This window comes from Silurus aristotelis (genome assembly GCF_946808225.1).
Source record: "Silurus aristotelis genome assembly, chromosome: 29".
Taxonomy (NCBI): Eukaryota; Metazoa; Chordata; class Actinopteri; order Siluriformes; family Siluridae; genus Silurus; species Silurus aristotelis.
In genome coordinates, this window is record NC_139602.1 from 10,995,552 (window position 1) to 11,019,432 (window position 23,881).

Sequence of the window (23,881 nt, forward strand, 5' to 3'; positions counted from 1 at the left end):
CACTACACCACACTATACCGCAGTATACCTTAGTATACCACACTACACCACACTACACTAAACTATACCACACTACACTAAACTATACCACACTACACCACACTATACCACACTACACCACACTATACCACACTACACCACACTACACCGCACTACACCACACTACACCGCACTACACCACACTACACCACACTATACCACACTACACTACACTATACCACACTACACTATACCACACTATACCACACTACACCACATTATACCACACTATACCACACTATACCACACTATACCACACTACACCACACTACACTAAACTATACCACACTACACTACACCACATTACACCACACTACACCACACTACACCACACTACACCACACTATACCGCACTACACCACACAATACCACACTATACCGCACTACACCGCACTACACCACACTACACCACACTACACCGCACTACACCACACTACACCACACTATACCGCACTACAACACACTATACCACACTATACACCACTACACCACACTATACCGCACTACACCACACTATACCGCAGTATACCTTAGTATACCACACTACACCACACTACACTACACTAAACTATACCACACTACACTACACTACACTATACCACACTACACCACACTATACCACACTACACCACACTATACCGCAGTATACCTTAGTATACCACACTACACCACACTACACTACACTAAACTATACCACACTACACTACACTACACTATACCACACTACACCACACTATACCACACTACACCACACTATACCAAACTACACCACATTACACCGCACTACACCGCACTACACCACACTACACCACACTATACCACACTACACTACACTATACCACACTATACCACACTATACCACACTACACCACATTATACCACATTATACCACACTATAACACACTATACCACACTACACCACACTATACCACACTATACCACACTACACCACACTACACCACACTATACCACACTACAACACAATATACCACACTACAACACACTATACCACACTACACCACACAACACACTACACCACTCTATACCGCACTACAACACACTATACCACACTACACCACACTATACAGTACCACACTACACCACACTATAACACACTATAACAGTACAACACTACACCCGCCACAACACACTATACCACACTACAAAATACTATACCACACTACAACACACTACAACACAATATACCACACTACAACACAATATACAGTACCACACTACAACACACTACACCACACTATAACACACTATAACAGTACAACACACTACAACTCACTATAACGCATAATAACAGTAAAACACACTACACCCCGCTACAACACACTATACCACACTACACCACACTACAACACAATATACAGTACCCCACTACAACACACTACACCACACTATAACACACTATAACAGTACAACACACTACACCCAGCTACAACACACTATACCACACTACACCACACTAGAACACACTATAACAGTACAACACTATACACCACACTATAACACACTATAACAGTACAACACAACACACCACACTATAACACACTATAACAGTACAACACAATACACCACACTATGACACCCTATACCACACTACAACACACTATACCACACTGCACCACACTAGAACACACTATAACAGTACAACACTATACACCACACTATAACACACTATAACAGTACAACACAACACACCACACTATAACACACTATAACAGTACAACACAATACACCACACTATGACACCCTATACCACACTACAACACACTATACCACACTGCACCACACTAGAACACACTATAACAGTACAACACACTACACCACACTTTAACACACTATAACAGTACAACACAATATACCACACTACACCACACTACAACACACTATACCACACTAGAACACACTATACCACACCACACTACATTACACCACACTACAACACACTAGAACACACTATACTCCACTATACAGTACCACACTACAACACACTACAAAACTCGATACCACACTAAAACACACCAAACTACACTACACTAAATTAAAACTGTATTTGTAACATACACATTCATTCAGAATCGACATATTGTGAAATGCTTTTTACGACTGTCCAACTTGTAAACATGAAAGAAACACAATATGAAGATAAAAAATAAAGAGTAAAGTAACGTATTTGATATAAATGTATATGTGTGTATATATATATATATATATATATATATATATATATATATATATATATATATATACACACACACACACACACACACACACACACACACACACACACACTCGCACTAGCAAAAAAGTATATATGTATATACATGAATTAACAGAAGGGATGGATGGATATGTATGAGAGAAGTACGATTAAAGACTCAGTGTGATGTAATTGTCATTAAAGTGTCCATGTGCAAGACTACACACTACACTAGACTACTCTAATACACACCACACCACACTAAACAACACCTTACAAAGCTACACTACACTACACTTTTTCACACTACACTACAATACTCTACACTACACTACACCACACTACTCTATACTACACTACACACTACAAACTACACTACACTACACTACACTACACTTGCACCTTAAATTCCTTAAAGCTGCTTTGAGACAATGTCTATGGTAAAAAGCGCTATAGAAATAAACTTGACTTGACTAAAACATTCTACACTACACTACACTACACTACACTACACCACACCACAATACTCTATACTACACTACACTATACCACAATACACACTACACTACACTACACACTACACTACACACTACACTACACCACAATACTCTATACTACACTACACTATACCACAATACACACTACACTACACTACACACTACACTACACCACACCACAATACTCTATACTACACTACACTACACTATACTTCACTACACTACACTCCATTGCTGTATAACACGCCTAACACTACACTACACAATACTACACTACACTACACCATAACACAATACACACTACACTACACTACACTACACACTACACTACACTACACCACACCACAATACTCTATACTACACTACACTATACCAAAATACACACTACACTACACTACACTACACTACACTACACTACACTACACTACACTACACACTACACCACAATACTCTATACTACTCTACACTATACTTCACTACACTACACTACACTACACTACACACTACACTACACTACACTACACTACACCACACCACAATACTCTATACTACACTACACTATACCAAAATACACACTACACTACACTACACCACACCACAATACTCTATACTACACTACACTATACCACAATACACACTACACTACACTACACTACACCACACCACAATACTCTATACTACACTACACTACACTATACTTCACTACACTACACTCCATTGCTGTATAACACGCTACACTACACTACACAATACTACACTACACTACACCATAACACAATACACACTACACTACACTACACTACACACTACACTACACTACACCACACCACAATACTCTATACTACACTACACTATACCAAAATACACACTACACTACACTACACTACACTACACTACACTACACTACACTACACTACACTACACTAAACTACACTACACTACACCACACCACACCACAATACTCTATACTACTCTACACTATACTTCACTACACTACACTACACTACACACTACACTACACTACACTACACTACACCACACCACAATACTCTATACTACACTACACTACACTATACCAAAATACACACTACACTACACTACACTACACTACACTACACTACACTACACTTCACTACACTACACACTACACTACACTACACTACACTTCACTACACTACACACTACACTACACCACACCACACCACAATACTCTATACTACTCTACACTATACTTCACTACACTACACTACACTACACACTACACTACACTACACTACACCACACCACAATACTCTATACTACACTACACTATACCAAAATGCACACTACACTACACTACACTACACTACACTACACTACACTACACTACACTTCACTACACACTACACTACACCACACCACACCACAATACTCTATACTACACTACACTATACCAAAATACACACTACACTACACTACACTACACTACACTACACTACACTACACTACACTACACTACACACTACACTACACCACACCACACCACAATACTCTATACTACTCTACACTATACTTCACTACACTACACTCCATTGCTGTATAACACGCTACACTACACTACACAATACTACACTACACTACACCATAACACAATACACACTACACTACACACTACACTACACTACACTACACTACACCACACCACAATACTCTATACTACACTACACTATACCAAAATACACACTACACTACACTACACTACACTACACTACACTACACTACACTACACTACACTACACTACACACTACACTACACCACACCACACCACAATACTCTATACTACTCTACACTATACTTCACTACACTACACTCCATTGCTGTATAACACGCTACACTACACTACACAATACTACACTACACTACACCACACCACACCACAATACTCTATACTACACTACACACTACACTACACTACACTATTTATTATGCTTCGTAATGTGTTTTTATTCCTCTTATACGTTAATTATCTGTTAACAATTTCCTATTAAAGAACATCATGCTTTTTATCCGTTTGATGTTCTGGGACGTCTACAGATCAGGTTAACTCCTGCTCTCGCTTACTTTACAGCAGCTATAAACATATTCTGTATAAAAAAAACCCACAGCTAGTGATCCTAATTTCCCATGTCAAAAACTAGACCGATGCTGGAAACTGAGTGAATATTTCTTTACAGAAACCATGAGCACAGCACCGTATCAAAATTCAATTTATAATTTATTAAGCACTTTTGTTTGTAGCCATAGAATATCCAGAGCCCCAGTGACTGATTAGATCATTACACATTTGAATACAATTGTTTGTTTATGTGAACCTGTAGTTTAGATCTGATTTGAAGCAGCACTGTAAGAAAAAGTTCATGGATTCATGTATTGCATTAAAGAGCGTGATGAAGTTTTAAAGAAAGCTCGAAAGCTGTATTAGATAAGGTTACTCAATTAATAGCCTCAAAGCATTCCTGGAAATCTTTTAGGTAAACATACAGTATTAAAGAGCATGAGCACAGATGTCTTTAGAAACAGAAAGGCTTATGCAATTTATTCGCATGTATTTGTTTTAAAAAAAAAAACCTTATATGGCTTGTCAGAATCTAAGAATTTATTTCCAGGTCTCTGTCCAGGTCTTTGTTCAGGTTTTCATGCTACACTGTTTTGAATTTTTATCTCCTGACAGGGTTTACATTGGCTAGACAGTAAATCATTTAGCAAACCTGTTATTTCTTTTTATAAATAAATACTCTCAAGTTGTAACCTGCTGTGCCAAATGGAAAGTTTTCAGTCTAAACACTTATCACGGGCAGCCCTTGGAACCTGGAATCGGGCAGCACTGGCTTAAAGAATAATATTAGCATTAGGTTTGATTCGGAGTAGTGCAGTGTAAACATTGTTGATAATGAAGCTGTGCTGAAATTCACAGGAAAAAAAAAACACTCGTTTTTTTCTTAGAGACTCGTACACGTGACAGCTATGAGAGCGATCATTCAGATGATTCCTTAAAATGATTTTATTGTTTGGCTACACAAGCCCTGTAAAAGCTAGCGTTTGTCATATCACAGCTGGTGATGCTGGGGAACATTGCTTAATCTTTCTTTTCTGAAAGACCTTGAGAAGGTCCACTGCACAAGGCAACTCAGCTTCAATTAGTGTCAGAAAAGCCGCGTTACTGCAAAAAAAAAAAAAGACAGGCAGTGATACCCCTGGGTTGAGCAATCTTACATAAAACCTAAAAGATCAAGCTACACTTCTGGCTTTAGGTGTGTAACGTTTACAAGGTTTTATTCTAAGAATTTCTTAGAATACAGTACAGTTCACAAAGATCTCAAATAACAGGAAATGAAAAGGATACATCACCTGGTCCTTTCAAACTGTAGTTTTATTTCTGAATAAATGTTGAATTCTCTTTGGTGGCCTGCTGGAGATTCCTCTAAAAATTTATTTTTCTTCCCTCTATGGCTGTGTTTAAGGTACATGACACAGCAGCTTGGTGGCTCACGGCTTCAGTGAGTGTTTCCTGGCTTGAATGCGACTCGATTGCAGCTGGAGCATGTCCATTGCAGGCTTGACTGTCCAGGAGATTTGTTTACCCCCACAAAGCCTCTTCCTGCATAGCAGTCAATGCCATAGCATGTCCAGAGCCAAGCCCTCCTGGAAATGCGACCATAATCTTGACAAGTGAGTGTTACAATTGGCCGTCAACATGTTATTGTAAGGTAAACCTTGAAGATGTATTAGGTTTGTTTGGATCTGTACTTTCTCTGATAACCTCTGAAAAAAAAATTGTTGTTTGAAACAACTGTGCAAAAAAAGTGAAAAGTTTTTTCACCTTTGTGCAGCTTCTACTTCAGTGTTGAGTCCTCTGTAAATTGCAATGTCCAATCAAGGCAACAGGTGCCATCTTACTTAACAGGAGACAGTAAGTAAAATTCAGTTATTAAAACATATAATATTATGTTTTCTGTGTCCTTACTCACTGTCTTCTTTCTTCCTCGTACAGAACACAGAGTCCATTCCTATACGCTGCTGAGTCCCGGTGCCCAACCGCTGACTACCAAAAAGTCCCGACCCACTCACCTTTGCATCCCCTCTTCATTTGTTTCACACACCCCCAGCCCCAATGAAGATGACCAGGTGGTCCCTGGCTTGCAACGTCTCTCTGTATCTGACCGTATCTCCCCTCCTCAGACGCCTAGCCGAGCAGCAAAGCCTCTTCCCCCAATCCCTCGCTCTGTGGACTTATCTCCTGACCAGACTGTGGACAATGAGGTTGAGTTCTTTAATGGAGACGACAGTCGTTGTTTGGTGTCCGAAACGTGTCCAAAACCTTCCCACTTCCGGTATGGTATGCAAAGTCGACGAAGCTTTAGAGAGTGCGGACAAATCAATTATGCCTATTTTGAAGGGCCAGTACCCCAACAAAAAAAGCAACAACAAAAACAACAACAACAACAGCAGCAGCCAAAGAAAAAGCACGAGCACGAGTCCCAGGAAAGCCTTCTTCCACAGCAAAGGGAACCGGATCAACACGAACACACTCAGCATCAGCATAAAGCAACGTGTATGCGTCAGCGCAAGCTCCGGCGTTCCCATTCAGGCCCTGCAGGCTCCTACAGCAAACCCTCCACCCTTCGCCCGTCTTGCCATCACCGAAACACGCAAGACCTGGACAAACCTGAAGTCCCTCCTCGGGTACCCATTCCCCCACGGCCTATCAAAACCGGTGATTACCGTCGCTGGTCAGCAGAGGTCACTGCTGGGACATGTAGCGATGATGACCGACCTCCCAAAGTACCCCCTAGAGAACCTCTGTCCAGCGGCACAAGCCCTAAGAGCCTCCCTATTTACCACAACGGGGTCATGCCTCCAACCCAGAGCTTTGCCCCAGACCCCAAATACGTGAGTCGAGGACTGCGGAGGCAGAACAGCGAAGGATCCCCGTGCATTTTACCCATCATGGAAAACGGCAGGAAGGCCAGCACTACGCACTACTTCCTGCTCCCGCAGCGGCCCACGTATCTGGACAAGCACGAGAAATACTTTGTGGACAGTGCTGTGAATCGAAAGACTGAGGCATCAGGCTCCAGTTTGGACTGGTCATGTGACGGCAAGAAGAAAACACACTCGGAGCTTGTATAAGGTGAAGGAAATATAGGTTATAGAACATGGACAATGCCTCATTTTGTGAGCACCAAGATGACTCTGCTTCTGTTCCTGAGCAGTTGTTATAATTGTTATAGTTATACCCTGAAAACTAGGGTAAGTTCCATACAACCTGCAGTTACAGACGTTTTTTTGTCGCATTGTTGCTGTTCACCAAAACTGAGGCAAAATGGCGGTGCTGCTCCGAAGGCACCGGTCACTCAATAACATCCCAGAACGATTATTCTTTATACATTTATTAGCTTATTTTTCATTGTTTAAAGTGTTTAAAATGCAGATTATGGTGCAGTCGATGGGTATGAGCTGGTCTGGTACCTCATTTTATTCAGTGTTTATTTTCTTTCTTTTTTTTTCTTTAACAGACTATGTTGCTAGTAGTCAGGTATTGTTTTTGTAGATTGCTGCTTCTGTGGCCAGCGGCGAGCCTCAGAGCCTCGCAGGTCAAACTCTGGAGGGACGCTGAGTCAGTAGAGGATCTGTTCAGTTTGTGTTGAACATTTGAAATATGAAGTAAGCCAAGGCCAAGTTATTTTTGTGGCCGGATTGAAGGATATTCCATATGAAACCTGACTGTTCCATTGTGAATAAATAGGCATGAAGTTGGAAATGTATGCTGTTTAGACTCCTGGATCATTAGTGCTCTTAGATCTTGTATGGAAACTGTGTATGTATATGTGTATATGTGTGTGTGTGTGTGTGTGTGTGTGTGTGAGAGAAAAAATGCATACAAATGGCCCATTTTTTAGGCATACCTTTGATTGTAAAAACTGCAATGTGCATGTTACATAGGAACCGCTTAAATGTAGCATTTGTGTTCATCTTCATGCATGGACGATATTTTTTTTTTTTTTTTTTCAGTGCTTCAAATTCAGGAAATGCACCCACAATATATATATTTTGGTCTGAAAACAGGCATAACACAAGCTAAACGGCGCTGATTTAATGCAGTCGCTGTAAGTATTCTTCATAGAGTATGCAAACACTATTAGAGCTGATGGTCCCTTATAAACCTGGTTTTTTGGTTGATGACGTACAAACCTGGCCTGTGTACGCAGGAGCTCCTCTTTAGCATTCCTGTTTTAAATACTACCTCTGGTTTTAATTTTTGGGGCAATCAAAATAAATGTTTTGATGTGTTGCTCATTACAAAATGAATCAAATAAAAAAGAAGCCAAAATACAAAAACCTGCAATCCTTTTGAAATCGGCCTCTCGAATTTCCACGAAACGAGTTGAGATTCTGTTGAAAAGCCCAACCCCTGCATATTTGCGTGTCGCAAAAAAAAAAACATATATACGAATAAATTCCTGTTTTTAAACTTGCTTTCTAGCCATCGTCTTTGAAAATCTGTGAACAAGCTGTAAGAGTTGTGAATAGCCCAATCCTACCTCCCATAATGGGAAATAAAAAAAATCATTCTCTTTATTAATATCTCATTATCTCAGATCGATAACGCATTACTGTACTCATTAGTTCGAGCGAATCGCTTTACTGTTCATCTGAAGCCGTTTCCTCAAGAATACCATTAGCTTCAAATTTTTGATTACACAGTCATGATCACTCACAAAGACACTCATCTGTTGTGAAAGAAAACTTGTCCAAAAGCTGTATTTAAACCCGTATACGCTCAGCTCCGTACACGTCTAATACAATCGGCCCGACTCGAAACAAAACAGACTTTCCTGTTCTTTGTACATGCATACCTATCAGACATGATTTCTGTGGGTGTGGCGTGAGCCTCGGAGACTTTGGCTGCTGGCAGCGGGTAAATGAGATGTTTTATTGTTATATATTGTTATATAATGGTTATACACCATTGTGATTACTCAGTAAATGTAGCAGGTGCATCATAGTTACCTTGAAAATAATGATTAAAAAAAAAACCCAAAACAACAAAAAAAGCGAGCTAAGAGGTCAATCATCTACGCAGAAATCGGGAACATGATGTAACTGATGCCACTTTTTTATATCTTTTTTTTTTTTTTTTTTGTATTGTATTGTCCGTCGTTTATTTTTTTTACATTTTTTTCTTATTGGTCGTTGTTGTTGATGCTCTTTTTTTTTTTTTTTTTTTTTACAAAATTCATTTATCACAAAAAATGTTTACATTGTACTATTTAACCTTTGACTTGTTTCCTGTGTCTTATCCGAAAGAAATGAAGGCGAGATCAAGAAGAAATGATTGATGTTTCTCTGCTGTCGTGTGGAACGAGCGAAAAAATGCACTGAGAGAGAGCAGTATATTGTAATGTCTCGAAGTATTTAACACAGTGCTCTTAGCTACACTGAATAGTGCTGTGTGCAGTATAGATCCTGAAGGGGAAAAAAATTTTTTTAGAAAATAAACACTTATTTATGAACCGTGTTTGGTCTTGACTCTGCGTGTCCTCTTGTGTCTCGCTCTGTGAAAGATGGCCGGAACACAGAGATATTGCTGTTTTGCCTGTTTTATCGCCCACGCCCTCGTGCTCTGCCTCATTACTACTGGCCTTGTTCCAGGCAGGAGGAAGGTGAATTACGGCGTCGCCCAACTGCTGAGCTCAAATCAGGTTTTTTTCTTTTTTGCTTTCTGCAATACTGATTAGGGTCTGATTTCAGATAGGGATGGTAAGGACACAGCAGCGTTACGGGACAACTTTTGCCAAAAGTATCAATCTCACACACACACACACACACACACACACACACACACACACACACACACAGAGCAATAGGTTCACTTCATTCCCTACTTTACTTCCTCTTTGTCATTGTCATTCAGTCTTGTTGTATCTTCCCTCTCAAGCATATATATGACACCATAAGCATAAGATTGATATGTGAATCTTTCTGAACATCCCATTCCACATTTGCTCTCATAATAAGCTCCACTCTTCTGGGAAGATGTTCCACTAGATTTTGTGGACATTTATTTAGTCCCAAGGCTGTTAGTATTTCAGGTTCTAATATAAGTGAGCTGAGGAGGCCTGGGGTTCAATACGAGAGGAGCTAAAGCAAAAGATCTTCCTCTCCAACCCATTTTAACCCATATCTTCATGGTGCTGGGTTTGTTCTCAGGTTCATTGTCTTGCTGGAACAATTTTAGGTCTCCAAATATGGCTGGAAAAGTCGGATGTCCGAAAATTGTTCTATATTTTGTGAATGAGTAGACCGTGATCAAACTTTGGAGGATATTAAGAATGTTAATTGCTTTATGACGTGTGAGATAAGAACGTTGCCTTTTTTTATTGCATAATGGTTTTATAATTGCGTGCGTTGTTCCTTAGTGGAAAGTGGTTCATTTTCCAAAACATCATCTGACCAGGAAACAGACTGACAGTAATGCCTGTAACCATGGCAACTGAATCATTATGATAATTGTTATTATTATTGTTAGATCTTTTTTATTTTAACTACGACTCAAAAAATGAAGTATATGTGTATAATGTGGGATTGTGGGAGCTCAGCGGTCAAGGTCGGAATGTGATGGGTTCAAGCCCCATTATTGCCAAGCTGCCACGCTTGGGGCCCTTAAGCAAGGCCCCTAACCCTCCAGAGACGCTGTAACATGTGACACCAGCATCCTAATTATGAAGCACCACCTATAATTTTGAAGTAGACGCACTTTCCTTTTACAAACATTACTAAACCACAAACTACATTAATACAAGTATTGATTTAATCGTAAGTAATTTATTGATGTTTACTATATAATTAAACCCCACAATAAGCCGAATGATTCCCACATGCATGAGACAATATGTTGCATTTATGAGTAGTAATACTTTATGTTCTCAATGACCTATACAACGTTCTGCTTTACGCACCAGACTTTACACACAAATTCAACACAATTAACATAATTCATGTTTATTTAGGTTTTTGGAATGAGTGCATATGTGGTTAAAACTCAGGCTAATATCAGTAAGTAGACGTAAACAACATGCTAACATGCTAAACACGATCGGTTGGTGTGACGAGTAAAGTTACAGATACCATTTGATTGTTTTTTGCTGAAACAGCATGATTTTTGTTCCTTTTTTGTACCACAATAATTTGTCGGCACGCAACACAATAAATTTGCAACACGTCAACTGTTTCGAGTTGTTTATCATTTTGTAGAGCATCCCTGTAACAAGTCTGTTCCTATTATCGACGCCATTATAGCAGCTATCAAGCAGCGGTGTAGCCAGGGGTTTTTCACTGGGGTGGCCAGGCAGGGGCCAGCAGTTACTCTGGGGTGGCACAGAAAAATATCAGCATGCAAACAAACACGTCCCCTCATCCAACCGTAATATAAACCTTTTTAAAAGTATTATAGGTGCTCAAATCACAATGCAACTCTGCCAGAAGAAGGACATTTATCTTTTTGTTTTTGATGTTCAAAAATGTCTCAACTCCCACTTTTTACGAATATTTTTGAAAAGTTTTGCGGTCCATACATTATCGTATATATATATATATATATATATATATATATATATATATATATATATATATATATATATATATATATATATTAACAAGGTTCCCCTAGATCAATATTTGAGAAATTATTTTCGTCTTTTAAAAACGCAGTGACGAGCAGGAAAGCCATTGCCACCCCTTAGCTCCGCCCCCTGCTATCAAGATGGGCTTTTTTGCTGAAGATGTCACAAATCTTCAATCTGCACCTAAGGAAAAAAATGACACTGGAGACTCCTTTTAAGTAAACTTACATCAGCATGTCCTTAGAGAAAACCCATCACCAGATCAACACCAATGTCTAGAGTTTTCAGGACTTCCACGACCCTAATTTACATGATGAACGTAAAGTACGCCCCTGACTTTTTATTCAATGTTATGAAATCTAACATGGGGAAGTTATTTTGTGTAATATGGCTTTACAATGTACACACACACACACACACACACTGCAGCTCTTTCCTCTTTCAACACTTCATTACCCTCACCAGCTCCACAGGCACAGTGACCCAAATTCACTCGAGTCTGGCTTTAGGCGTATTCACTCAGTGCTCTGCTGGTGGTTTCCCATAATTTATTACGGTTTAATAATTCAACCAATCAATCAACCATGAATCGACTCTCCACTCTCAAACCTACTGAAAGATTCCCAGAGGCAGGAGGCATTAATATTGTAATGTTTGGCTGTAATGTAACTTACTATGATGGATGAGAAACGCTTTGAGGGGATTTCTACAGAGTTCACTGCACAGTCTGGGGCTGGTTTGTGCAGAAACATACAGACAGGTGATAAAAGCTATCTTCATACTACTCTTTGATGGACTCTGTAAATATCACCACACCCCATCTGCATGGCACAAAGACTCACTGAATGGTTTCAATATGAATGAAAAGTTTGCAAATCATCAGATCTCCATGACCTTCACAAGCACAAGCTGAAAAAAAAAATCTTTTAGAGGACTGGTCCTCATGACTCCAGAGAATTGACTTGAAACTTCTTGAAGGAATTGTCACATGCCATTAGTCACCGGTGAGGCATTACATTTAATAGCATGCAATCAACTGCCTGGATATATAAATAATGCAGGTCATATCAGTTTATTTATCATTTGTTTTCACTTTGGTGTACAGGGAATCACAGGAAATCACCAGCTCTGCAGTTTAACATGTATATATTTATAATCACAAGATCATACAGTGTGGATGGATCTATAACATGAGGAATATATTCTGTATTTTGTAACATAAATATCTGAGGCAAAATGTCTTAAATATAGTGAAAGAATGTTAAAGCACATCATAAATATACAAAACAAATAATATAAAATAATTGTGCTTTGAAAAAAATTAATATAAAGATGGATTCGCTTGCATATACTGCCCTCTAGTGACAGAACAATGAATAGCGTGATAGAAATGCTTTAGTGACATTTATATAAGAGCGATCTGACAATGTTCGGATAACACGTAATAAAATAAAAGTAAAAATAGTTAGGAATTAGTTTTTAATATGTGCTTTCCTTCTCTTACACTCTAAGGGCTCTATGAATTTTTCAGCCATATTCGGTTCTTCTTCAAACCCTTGAATGTGGTAGCATGAAATTTCCCCTTCACTTGAACTAGGAGAACCAGCAAGACAATGATCCTGTGCACAAAGCCAGCTTCATGAAGATATGCTTTACATGGGTTGGAGAAGAAGATCTCCTGCTATAGAGTTTTTCTCACTCTTCCCAGAAAAGTGAGGGTTATTCTAACAGCAATCACAGTCCAGAATTCAACTAAACTGCGTTAAAAGAAAGAAAGTGAAATTGTAAATAGAGGAAAATTTTTCATCACAAATAAAATATTGAGTTCATCAAGATATTTAATTATCTGCTGATGTACAATTTTTCTGGAAAATCCATCTCATGTTGAAAGTAATAACTGGTTTTCAGTCAGCTTGAATCTGAGGACAAGTGATTTATCAATTAAAGACACCTGTGAGGACCTAATTAGAGCTGCAGGGGGTTTTCTATGAGAGTAGATCTAGCTAACACACAACTGGCTGTTTAGGAGCTAACAGTGACAGGTTCTTCAGTACCTTTTTAGATAAAAAAAAAAAAAAAAAGAAAAGAATGAAAAAAACCCATGCGACAGCAATGTAAACAAGATCCTGTTCACCACCTCCATCCAGGTAATTTTCATTGAGGAATAATATATAAATAAGTGTGTTGGGAATAATTTAATAATTTATTAGCTATTAGTTTAGAAGATGTAGAACCCACAGATTTATAATTGACTATTTTAGATGAATGTAATCTTTAAAGTAGAGATCTTCAGCATAGCCCTTGTTCCATGAAAGCCACAGGAGTTTGAAGATCTCCAGAACAGCCTGAACATTATGGCTTCTCTTCTGTTATTATATCTTCACCTAGAAGAGGTCAAAACCTAAAGAAAAGGAGAAAAGAGATAAAAGGAGACTAAATGGAGAGCCCATTCCTTACATGCCTCACTGTCATGTCTATAAATAACTGCAAGAGCTCTTTAGACCACTATAGCATTGCTGGGCCTGAAACATTATTACCAACAGTATTTACTTCATACAGTTATACAGCCTTCATTAGAGGACGATCGATAGTGGATTTTACCGATATCGATAGCTAGGTTGTATCGTTTTCGCCGATGAGCGATAAATCAAACAAAACAAACATAACGCTCCATGTAAAATAATACTGAAATTTATTACAAAAAAGTAAATAAATACTTTTGAAAATGTGCTAACGAAAATAAATATGAATATTTAAATTAATAAATATAATTATATATTTAATAACTCATAATTGACCAATATAATATAGCGATTTCCGTGAAGCGCTGTCTCACGTGTAAAAACAAACAGCGTGGCATCAATGATTCGCCTCTAGAGGCCGCTCTCGTAAAGTGACAGCAGACTGGAACCCGGAAAAACTATCAGTATAGATGGTTCGAGGTTGTGCTGATTAATCGCGAAACCAATGGATCTTACTTTCTATTTAACTTTTTTACGAAACGTACAAACCTTTTATACAAAACTTCTAATAAGCTTTTATACGAAAAGGAAATCGCTATAAAATGATATCATCTATTAAGCATACTTGCACACAAAGTCGTATCATCATCGTCATATTCCGCGGCATGACCTAAACGATCCGTCTTCTGCCTCTCGTAGGTTTTCGTGCGGAGTGTAATTTTGAAGTTGACCTTTAAAATGTGGTATATGAAGCATTAATCCATTTGATTGTTCAGAAATGATGCATCTTTCACATGAGCGTGAAACTAAATCTGTACCTCTGTCACTGAAATCGAAGAAGTAGTCAGCAAACAAGACAGATCGATTCACCGCACGACAGCTGCTTAAAGACCTAGAAGGAAGGGGAACTTATTTGTGAATGCACAAACACACAACTTTTCAGTTCTGGATTGTGATTGGTTGGGAGGTGTTGATTTATGTTCTATAACTGTTGTGTAGCTGCAAACCACAGGCTTAAATTTATTCCTTTTTTCTTTAACCTTTATGGAAGGAGTCTCCAGTGTCAGTTATTAATCTCGTTATTCAATAGAAGGAGAAAATTACTGTTTATTGCTGCGAAACTATAATTGATAACAAAAACCATGATTTGTTTGAACACATGGAGTTTCATTCTTTAATAAATATGACTGTTTGTATTCTCAAAAGATTATGTGCTTCTTTTTGAACATCCCATTCCATATTTAGTCCCCACTTGCTGTTTCAGTAACCTCAACTCTTCTGGGAAGATGTTCCACTAAATATTTTGGAGATTTGAGATAAAATGTAGACACAAGTATGTTAGCAAAATCAGGTACTGACGTAGGTGAGGTGAGGTGAGGAGGCCTGGGCTCCTCAGCTCTACAGCAGAAGATCTTCCACTCTAACCTATGGAAAGCAGATCTTCATGCAGCTGGATTTGTGCACAATGGCACTGTCATGTTGGAACAGGTTTGGGTTCCCTAATTCAAGTAAAGGAAGAATTTCCTGCTTTCACATCCAAAGACGTTAAGGATGAAGGAAATTATTTACCAGACTCTCCTGCTCCTCAGTCGTACAACTGCAATCACGATCGTCATAATGATGACAAGAAGCACGGCTCCGAGACTCCCGAATAGAGCGGCGTAAAACCCTGCACCTCTGCGGAACAGCTCGCACTGTAAACCGTAGTATTCTTGAAAAGTAGACATATAGCACCTGATCGATTTAGAACAAAGAGAAGTTTGTGACGTACCTGTGAAACATTTATTAAGTAATACATTTTAAGGGGATTCGATGTTTCTAACGACTTACAGGCACAACGGGCCGTTTTTTTCATTTACACAGTCCCCATGTGTGCTGCAGTAGTCAGGGTTGGTTTGGCATGGCCCCTCACACACCCAGGCACCGTCCACAATCTTCAGTGTGTAGTTTGCAATATTCCAATTACAACTTATGTACGGTTTCAAGTCTAAAATATCTTATTTGAGGGGACAAAGCGAACAATCAACAAATCCTTGTTTAAAGAAAATTTCCAATTTTTGAAAATGTATGAAAATCATTACTTACTTCCTAATTCAACTTCTTGCATTAGAACTGCTGGATCCTGTACTGAAACATTTCCAAGTGCTTCACTTAAATGTTTGAGCGAATCTGGATTATTAAACAGCGTCATTAGAGATGTTTCTAGATCCTTGTTGAGAAATAGGATTTGTGATTGGTTGTTGGGATAGTTGTACTGTGCAATGCTTTGAACAATGATGCTTCCCTTTCTGGGGATAAAAATAAATCAATAAAATCATGTACGGGTTAAACAGTTAAACAGTTCGGGTTAAAATCCCCACTACATCTTCTCATCTTTCCCTCATTCTTGTCAAGTCAAGTCAAGTGACCAAGGTGGCTTGGTAGACCTTCACCCAGTTGTAGACCCACATTAAACCATTCTTTTACCTTTTCCATTTCACCATCTTCTGTTCTAGATTGTCAGGGTGGTCATTACAAAGGTGCATAAGACTTCACTAAACAATCACTGACTGCTTTCACAAATATGCTAATATCATATTTAAGTGAGGGTGAGAAAAGCTCTACTCTACTGAGCATGAGATTTACTCAGCTTTATGGTACTGTTCTTTACTGAGGATGAAAATCGCTCAAACTCACTACACAGCAAGTAAACATTTCCGTAATGTTGCTCATTTTCTATTTCCTACACGTTTCATTAGAAAATTAGCCGCTGTTAAAACAACCAATAGGCCATGTGAATGTTCTTATGTACAATCACCATTCCAAAAAAGTTGGGATGATCATGGGCAGCACCCCTGGAGCACTGAGAGCTAAGGGCCTAAGAGCAAAATCTTGCAGATCCTGGGGCTTGAACCTCTGACCTTCTGATCAATAACCCAGAGAGCCACCACTGAGCTACCACCTCCCATTAGCGACAAGCTGATGATTAGAGTACTTTTACAGCAGGATACTTAAAAAGGGAGTTTTTAGTGGGGAACTTACAAGAGTCTGGTGATCTTTAAATCTCTGAAGTTTTTTGCATCTGCTTTTCTGGTAATGTCAGAAAGCTGCAAAAACAATAAACACTGTTTGTTAAGATTACATATACATAGTGTGTTCCAACTTGGCAATCTCTAAAAATGAAATTAACCAACATACCTCAGGTGAAATGATTGAAATCAAGTTTTTGGATGCCTCAGAGTTCAAATGATCATAATCAGAAATATAGTCCTTTATAATTTTCAAAGAAATGATTGCATTTCGTGTAGGTCTTTCCTCAGCTGGAAATAAGGATTTACTGTTATTTGAATTCATTTATTTGTGCTATATCAATTATTTATTGACTCACAAAAGTTAAAAAGCCAATTATACAAAACAAAGATTTTACTAAACAAAACTATTTTTGAGCAAACAGGAATGATTCACTTACAGAATATAACAGGTGTTGTGCTGGTTCCAAATCTACATGAATCACCATAAGTGAAATCAGTGCAGTTGCATTGACACAACCCAGACGTCATGTTCAAAAAACATGGGGAACCATTACACTGGCAATCTGTACAGCTTTTCATGGTAACAGCAGTGAGAGTTGATGAAGTAGATTCACTTGATGATACAGAATTAGCTGTAGTCATGGAAGCTGATGCTGTGGATCCTGCACTGATGGTGGAGTAAAGAGTTGTAGAGGAGTATTTTGTGGTAGATGAAGAAGCATTTATATAGGTTGGACCTACTGTTGAAGTTTTGATAGTTGTGGAGCTGAAATTGATTGGTGGTGAAACCGATTCCTTTCTTGTGAATCCGGGACTGGGGGATTTGATCGATTCAGAAGTGGAAGGTAACAGATTTTTAGAGGTTAAATCGATAGAAACATTATTTGTGTCTGTCATGGTAAAGGATGTAGTTGGACTTTCTGCAGAGGTTGGCAGCATTGTTGTAAAGCTATTTGTGCTTGAAAATGTTATTGATTGTTGATTTGTCATTACAGATTTGGAGGTAGATGGCAATAAATGGAAGTTTTCAGTTGAGGACGGAAGTACTGATTGGATTGTTCTATCTGTTGCTGTTGTTAGTGGTGCTGTAGATCGGAATTCTGTTGATGGATCTGAAGGTGCTGTTGTACTTGTGGAAGGGGATCCTGAAGACTGCTGACTTGATTTCCTAGAAAATGTAGATGTTTCAACAGTGTATCCTGTTGAGCTTGCTCCTGTTGTTTTAGAAGTAATGGTTGGAGGAGGTTTTGAGGGCACAGATGTTATGTATGTGGATGGCACTAAATAGACGTTTTCAGTTGAGGAAAGACGTGGGGTTTCCTCTGTTGCATAGGCTGTGGGACTTGTTTGTATTGTTCTGTCCGTTGATGCTGTGACTGACATTGGTCCTGTTGAAGGATTTTCAGAAAGTGGTATTGGAGTGGGAGAAGATACAGGGGTCTGTTGACTTGTTAATTTTGACATTTCTGAAGTTCCACTGGACTGTTCCATTATTTCTGTTGATGTGTATTCATTAGTGCCCAGTGTGCTCATCACTGCCAATGCAGAAATTAAATTGGTATGAGATGTTAAAGTTGTTCGTGATTCTTTTGTCGATGATGATGATGAATGTATACCTTCAGCTAAAGATTTAGTAGTTGGTTCATCAGGTTCTATGATTGTGGGTACTGTTTCAGTTGCACTTGTGAATATTGTGTGTATGGTTGTGGGGCTGTATTTAGTTGTTGAAGATGAGGCTATCGTTTCACCTGTGGTTGGAAATACAGATGTTTGGTCTGGTGCTTTTGAAGATTCAAAGGTCTGCCCAGTTCTTTTAATTGATGTGTCCTCTCTTGAGGTTGTTTGTGCCGTTTCAGATCTTACAGATGTATGTTGTGAAAAGGTATTAGATGGTATTGAATATGCATCTACAGTTGAGGAGAACACAGTGTAATGTGCTGATTCCTCAGATGAAGAGAGTATTTGAGTTGTTTGGATCGTGCTTTCTTTTGCTGTTGTTAGTGGTGCTGTAGATCGGAATTCTGTTGATGGATTTGAAGGTGCTGTTGTGCTTGTGGAAGGGGATCCTGAAGACTGCTGACTTGATTCCCTAGAAAATGTAGATGTTTCAACAGTGTATCCTGTTGAGCTTGCTCCTGTTGTTTTAGAAGTAATGGTTGGAGGAGGTTTTGAGGGCACAGATGTTATGTATGTGGATGGCACTAAATAGACATTTTCAGTTGAGGAAAGACGTGGGTTTTCATTTGTTGCATAGGCTGTGGGACTTGTTTGTGTTGTTCTGTCGGTTGACGCTGTGACTGACATTGGTCCTGTTGAAGGATTTGCAGAAAGTGGTATAGGAGTGGGAGAAGATACAGGGGTCTGTTGACTTGTTAATTTTGAAATTTCTGAAGTTCCACTGGACTGTTCCATTATTTCTGTTGATGTGTATTCATTAGTGCTCAGTGTGCTCATCACTGCCAATGCAGAATTTAAATTGGTATGAGATGTTAAAGTTGTTTGTGATTCTTTTGTCGATGATGATGATGAATGTCTACCTTCATCTGAAGATTTAGTAGTTGGTTCTTCAGATTCTATCATTGTGGGGACTGTTTCAGTTGCACTTGTGAATATTGTGTGTATGGTTGTGGGGCTGTATTTAGTTGTTGAAGATGAGGCTATCGTTTCACCTGTGGTTGGAAATACAGATGTTTGGTCTGGTGCTTTTGAAGATTCAAAAGTCTGCCCAGTTGTTTTAATTGATGTGTCCTCGCTTGAGGTTGTTTGTGCCGTTTCAGATCTTACAGATGTATGTTGTGAAAAGGTATTAGATGGTATCGAATATGCATCTACACTTGAGGAGAACACAGTGTAATGTGCTGATTCCTCAGATGAAGAGAGTATTTGAGTTGTTTGGATTGTGTTTTCTGTTGCTGTTGTTAGTGGTGCTGTAGATTGGAATTCTGTTGATGGATCTGAAGGTGCTGTTGTACTTGTGGAAGAGGATCCTGAAGACTGCTGACTTGATTCCATTGAAAATTTTGATGTTTCAACAGTGTATCCTGTTGAGATTGCTTCTGTTGTTTTAGAAGTAATGGTTGGAGGAGGTTTTGAGGGCACAGATGTTATGTATGTGGATGGCACTGAATAGACGTTTTCAGTTGAGGAAAGACGTGGGGTTTCCTCTGTTGCATAGGCTGTGAGACTTGTTTGTATTGTTCTGTCGCTTGATGCTGTGACTGACATTGGTCCTGTTGAAGGATTTGCAGAAAGTGGTATAGGAGTGGGAGAAGATACAGGGGTCTGTTGACTTGTCAATTGTGACATTTCTGAAGTTCCACTGGACTGTTCCGTTATGTCTGTTGATGTGTATTCATTAGGGCTCAGAATAGTAGTCACTGCCAATGCAGAAATTAAATTGGTATGAGATGTTAAAGTTGTTGGTGATTCTGTTGTCGATGATGATGATGAATGTGTACCTTCATCTGAAGATTTAGTAGTTGGTTCATCAGGTTCTATGATTGTGGGTACTGTTTCAGTTGCACTTGTGAATATTGTGTGTATGGTTGTGGGGCTGTATTTAGTTGTTGAAGATGAGGCTATAGTTTCACCTGTGGTTGGAAATACAGATGTTTGGTCTGGTGCTTTTGAAGACTCAAAAGTCTGCCCAGTTGTTTTAATTGATGTGTCCTCTCTTGAGGTTGTTTGTGCAGTTTCAGAACTCACTGATGGATGGTGTGTAAAGGTAATGGATGTTGTGTAGGTGGCTGGCATTGAATTGGCATCTACAGCTGAAGAGATTGCAGTGGAATGTGCTGATTCCTTGGTTGTAGAGACTATTTGAGTCGTTTCGATTGTGCTTTCTGTTGCCATTACCATTGTTGATGTAGGTCGGAATTCTGTTGATGGAACTGAAGGTGCTGTTGTACCTGTGGAAGGAGACCCTGAAGATTTCTGACTTGTTCCTATTAAAAATTGTGAGGTTTTAACAGTGTACCCTGTAGAGCTTGCATCTCTTGTTTCAGAAGAAAGGGTTGGATGAAGTTTTGAGGACACAGATGTTATGTAGGTGGATGCTATTGAATGGACATTTTCAGTTGAGGACCGATGTACTGATTCCTCTGCTGTATTGAATGTGTGACCTGTTTGTATTGTGCTGCCTGTTGCTAGTGTGACAACTGTTTTGGACGTGACTTCTGTTGGTTCTGTAGTAGTATATGAAAGAAGTGTGACAGTTGTGGGAGAAGATCCAGGGGTCTGTTGACTTGGCATTTTTGAAACGTCTGAAGTTCCACTGGACTGTTTCATTATTTCTGTTGATGTGTGTTCATTAGTGCCCAGTGTGCTCATCACTGCCAAGTCAGAAATTAAATTGGTATGAGATGTTAAAGTTGTTCGTAATTCTGTTGTCGATGACGATGATGAATGTGTACCTTCATCTGAAGATTTAGTAGTTGGTTCATCAGGTTCTATGATTGTGGGGAATGTTTTAGTTGCACTTGTGAATATTGCGTGTATGGTTGTGGGGCTGTATTTAGTTGTTGAAGATGAGGCTATCGTTTCACCTGTGGTTGGAAATACAGATGTTTGATCTGGTGCTTTTGAAGATTCAAAGGTCTGCCCAGTTCTTTTAATTGATGTGTCCTCTCTTGAGGTTGTTTGTGCAGTTTCAGAACTCACTGATGGATGGTGTGTAAAGGTAATGGATGTTGTGTAGGTGGCTGGCATTGAATTGGCATCTACAGCTGAAGAGATTGCAGTGGAATGTGCTGATTCCTCGGTTGTAGAGACTATTTGAGTCGTTTCGATTGTGCTTTCTGTTGCCATTACCATTGTTGATGTAGGTCGGAATTCTGTTGATGGAACTGAAGGTGCTGTTGTACCTGTGGAAGGAGACCCTGAAGATTTCTGACTTGTTCCTATTAAAAATTGTGAGGTTTTAACAGTGTACCCTGTAGAGCTTGCATCTCTTGTTTCAGAAGAAAGGGTTGGATGAAGTTTTGAGGACACAGATGTTATGTAGGTGGATGCTATTGAATGGACATTTTCAGTTGAGGACCGATGTACTGATTCCTCTGCTGTATTGAATGTGTGACCTGTTTGTATTGTGCTGCCTGTTGCTAGTGTGACAACTGTTTTGGACGTGACTTCTGTTGGTTCTGTAGTAGTATATGAAAGAAGTGTGACAGTTGTGGGAGAAGATCCAGGGGTCTGTTGACTTGGCATTTTTGAAACGTCTGAAGTTCCACTGGACTGTTTCATTATTTCTGTTGATGTGTGTTCATTAGTGCCCAGTGTGCTCATCACTGCCAAGTCAGAAATTAAATTGGTATGAGATGTTAAAGTTGTTGCTGATTCTGTTGTTGATGAAGAGAATGAATGTCTACCTTCAGTTGAGGATACAGGACTTGTTTTTGTGGATCCTACCATTGTGGGGACTGTTGCAGTTGCACTTGTGAATATTGCGTGTATGGTTGTGGGGCTGTATTTAGTTGTTGAAGTTGAGGCTATAGTTTTATCTGTGCTTGAAAATACAGACATTTGGTCTGGTGCTTTTGAAGATTCAAAAGTCTCCCCAGTTGTTTTAATTGATGTGTCCTCGCTTGAGGTTGTTTGTGCCGTTTCAGAACTTACAGATGTATGTTGTGAAAAGGTAGTAGTTGGTATGGAATATGGATCTACAGTTGAGGAGAACACAGTGTCATGTGACAGAGACATTAGAACAGTAATAACATTGACACGGAGACAATAGATATAGTGACACTGCCGCATTCAACTCGTACAGTATATTTATGATGGTGCACATCTAGATAATAATAAATATTGTACATGTAAACCCTGACTGTTTTAGCAGCAAAGGTGTGTAAAACAGCATTTTCGAACAGAATTTTGAAACTTTTTCCAAATAACTCCAAGTTCCTACATCCCCCATGTAACAGCTATTTCATTATCTGAATTAGCATTAGAGTAAAGTGCTCAGCAACTAAACAGAACAATCAAAGCTTACACATTAAGACA

General features: G+C 39.1%; 2 protein-coding genes and 1 long non-coding RNA gene across 5 annotated transcripts in view; 1 reads left to right on the forward strand and 2 right to left on the reverse strand.

The window, feature by feature from the left end:
- errfi1a (ERBB receptor feedback inhibitor 1a) overlaps positions 1 to 10,307 on the forward strand; it is a 13,367-nt gene extending 3,060 nt beyond the window's left edge. The window contains exons 2-4 of the mRNA XM_083535348.1: positions 6,250 to 6,457; positions 6,619 to 6,698; positions 6,780 to 10,307. Coding sequence (XP_083391474.1) covers positions 6,306 to 6,457; positions 6,619 to 6,698; positions 6,780 to 7,918 — 1,371 coding nt within the window. The 5' untranslated portion in view covers positions 6,250 to 6,305 and the 3' untranslated portion in view covers positions 7,919 to 10,307. The remainder of the gene's footprint in view (positions 1 to 6,249; positions 6,458 to 6,618; positions 6,699 to 6,779) is intronic.
- Positions 2,319 to 6,243, reverse strand: LOC310722756. Of its 3 annotated transcripts, none has more exons than XR_014532473.1 (3): positions 4,644 to 6,243; positions 4,377 to 4,570; positions 2,319 to 2,749 (listed from the first exon to the last, which is right to left on the reverse strand). It is a non-coding gene; the product is annotated as an uncharacterized lncRNA (long non-coding RNA). The 3 variants fall into 3 exon arrangements; XR_014532474.1 differs by having other exon boundaries at positions 4,639 to 6,243; XR_014532475.1 differs by lacking the exon at positions 2,319 to 2,749 and adding an exon at positions 4,193 to 4,287 and having other exon boundaries at positions 4,405 to 4,570; positions 4,639 to 6,243.
- Positions 10,308 to 14,593: 4,286 nt separating the features above from the next.
- Positions 14,594 to 23,565, reverse strand: LOC310722664 (uncharacterized protein). Its single transcript, XM_083535206.1, has 9 exons — positions 18,322 to 23,565; positions 18,051 to 18,172; positions 17,895 to 17,959; positions 16,959 to 17,161; positions 16,704 to 16,869; positions 16,443 to 16,607; positions 15,692 to 15,765; positions 15,503 to 15,604; positions 14,594 to 14,812 (listed from the first exon to the last, which is right to left on the reverse strand). Exons 1-8 carry the CDS (start codon positions 23,402 to 23,404, stop codon positions 15,525 to 15,527), a joined length of 5,958 nt encoding a protein of 1,985 aa, XP_083391332.1. The 5' UTR covers positions 23,405 to 23,565; the 3' UTR covers positions 14,594 to 14,812; positions 15,503 to 15,524.
- Between the last annotated feature and the right edge of the window lie 316 nt (positions 23,566 to 23,881).

Coding starts and splice junctions, on each gene's coding strand:
- LOC310722664 (XM_083535206.1), bottom strand. CDS start 23,404: ATGTCTGTATTTTCAAGCACAGATAAAACTATAGCCTCAACTTCAACA. Junction 16,870..16,958: donor GCAAGAAGTTGAATTAGGAA/GTAAGTAATGAT, acceptor CCCTCAAATAAG/ATATTTTAGACTTGAAACCG. Junction 16,608..16,703: donor AAAAACGGCCCGTTGTGCCT/GTAAGTCGTTAG, acceptor TAAATCGATCAG/GTGCTATATGTCTACTTTTC.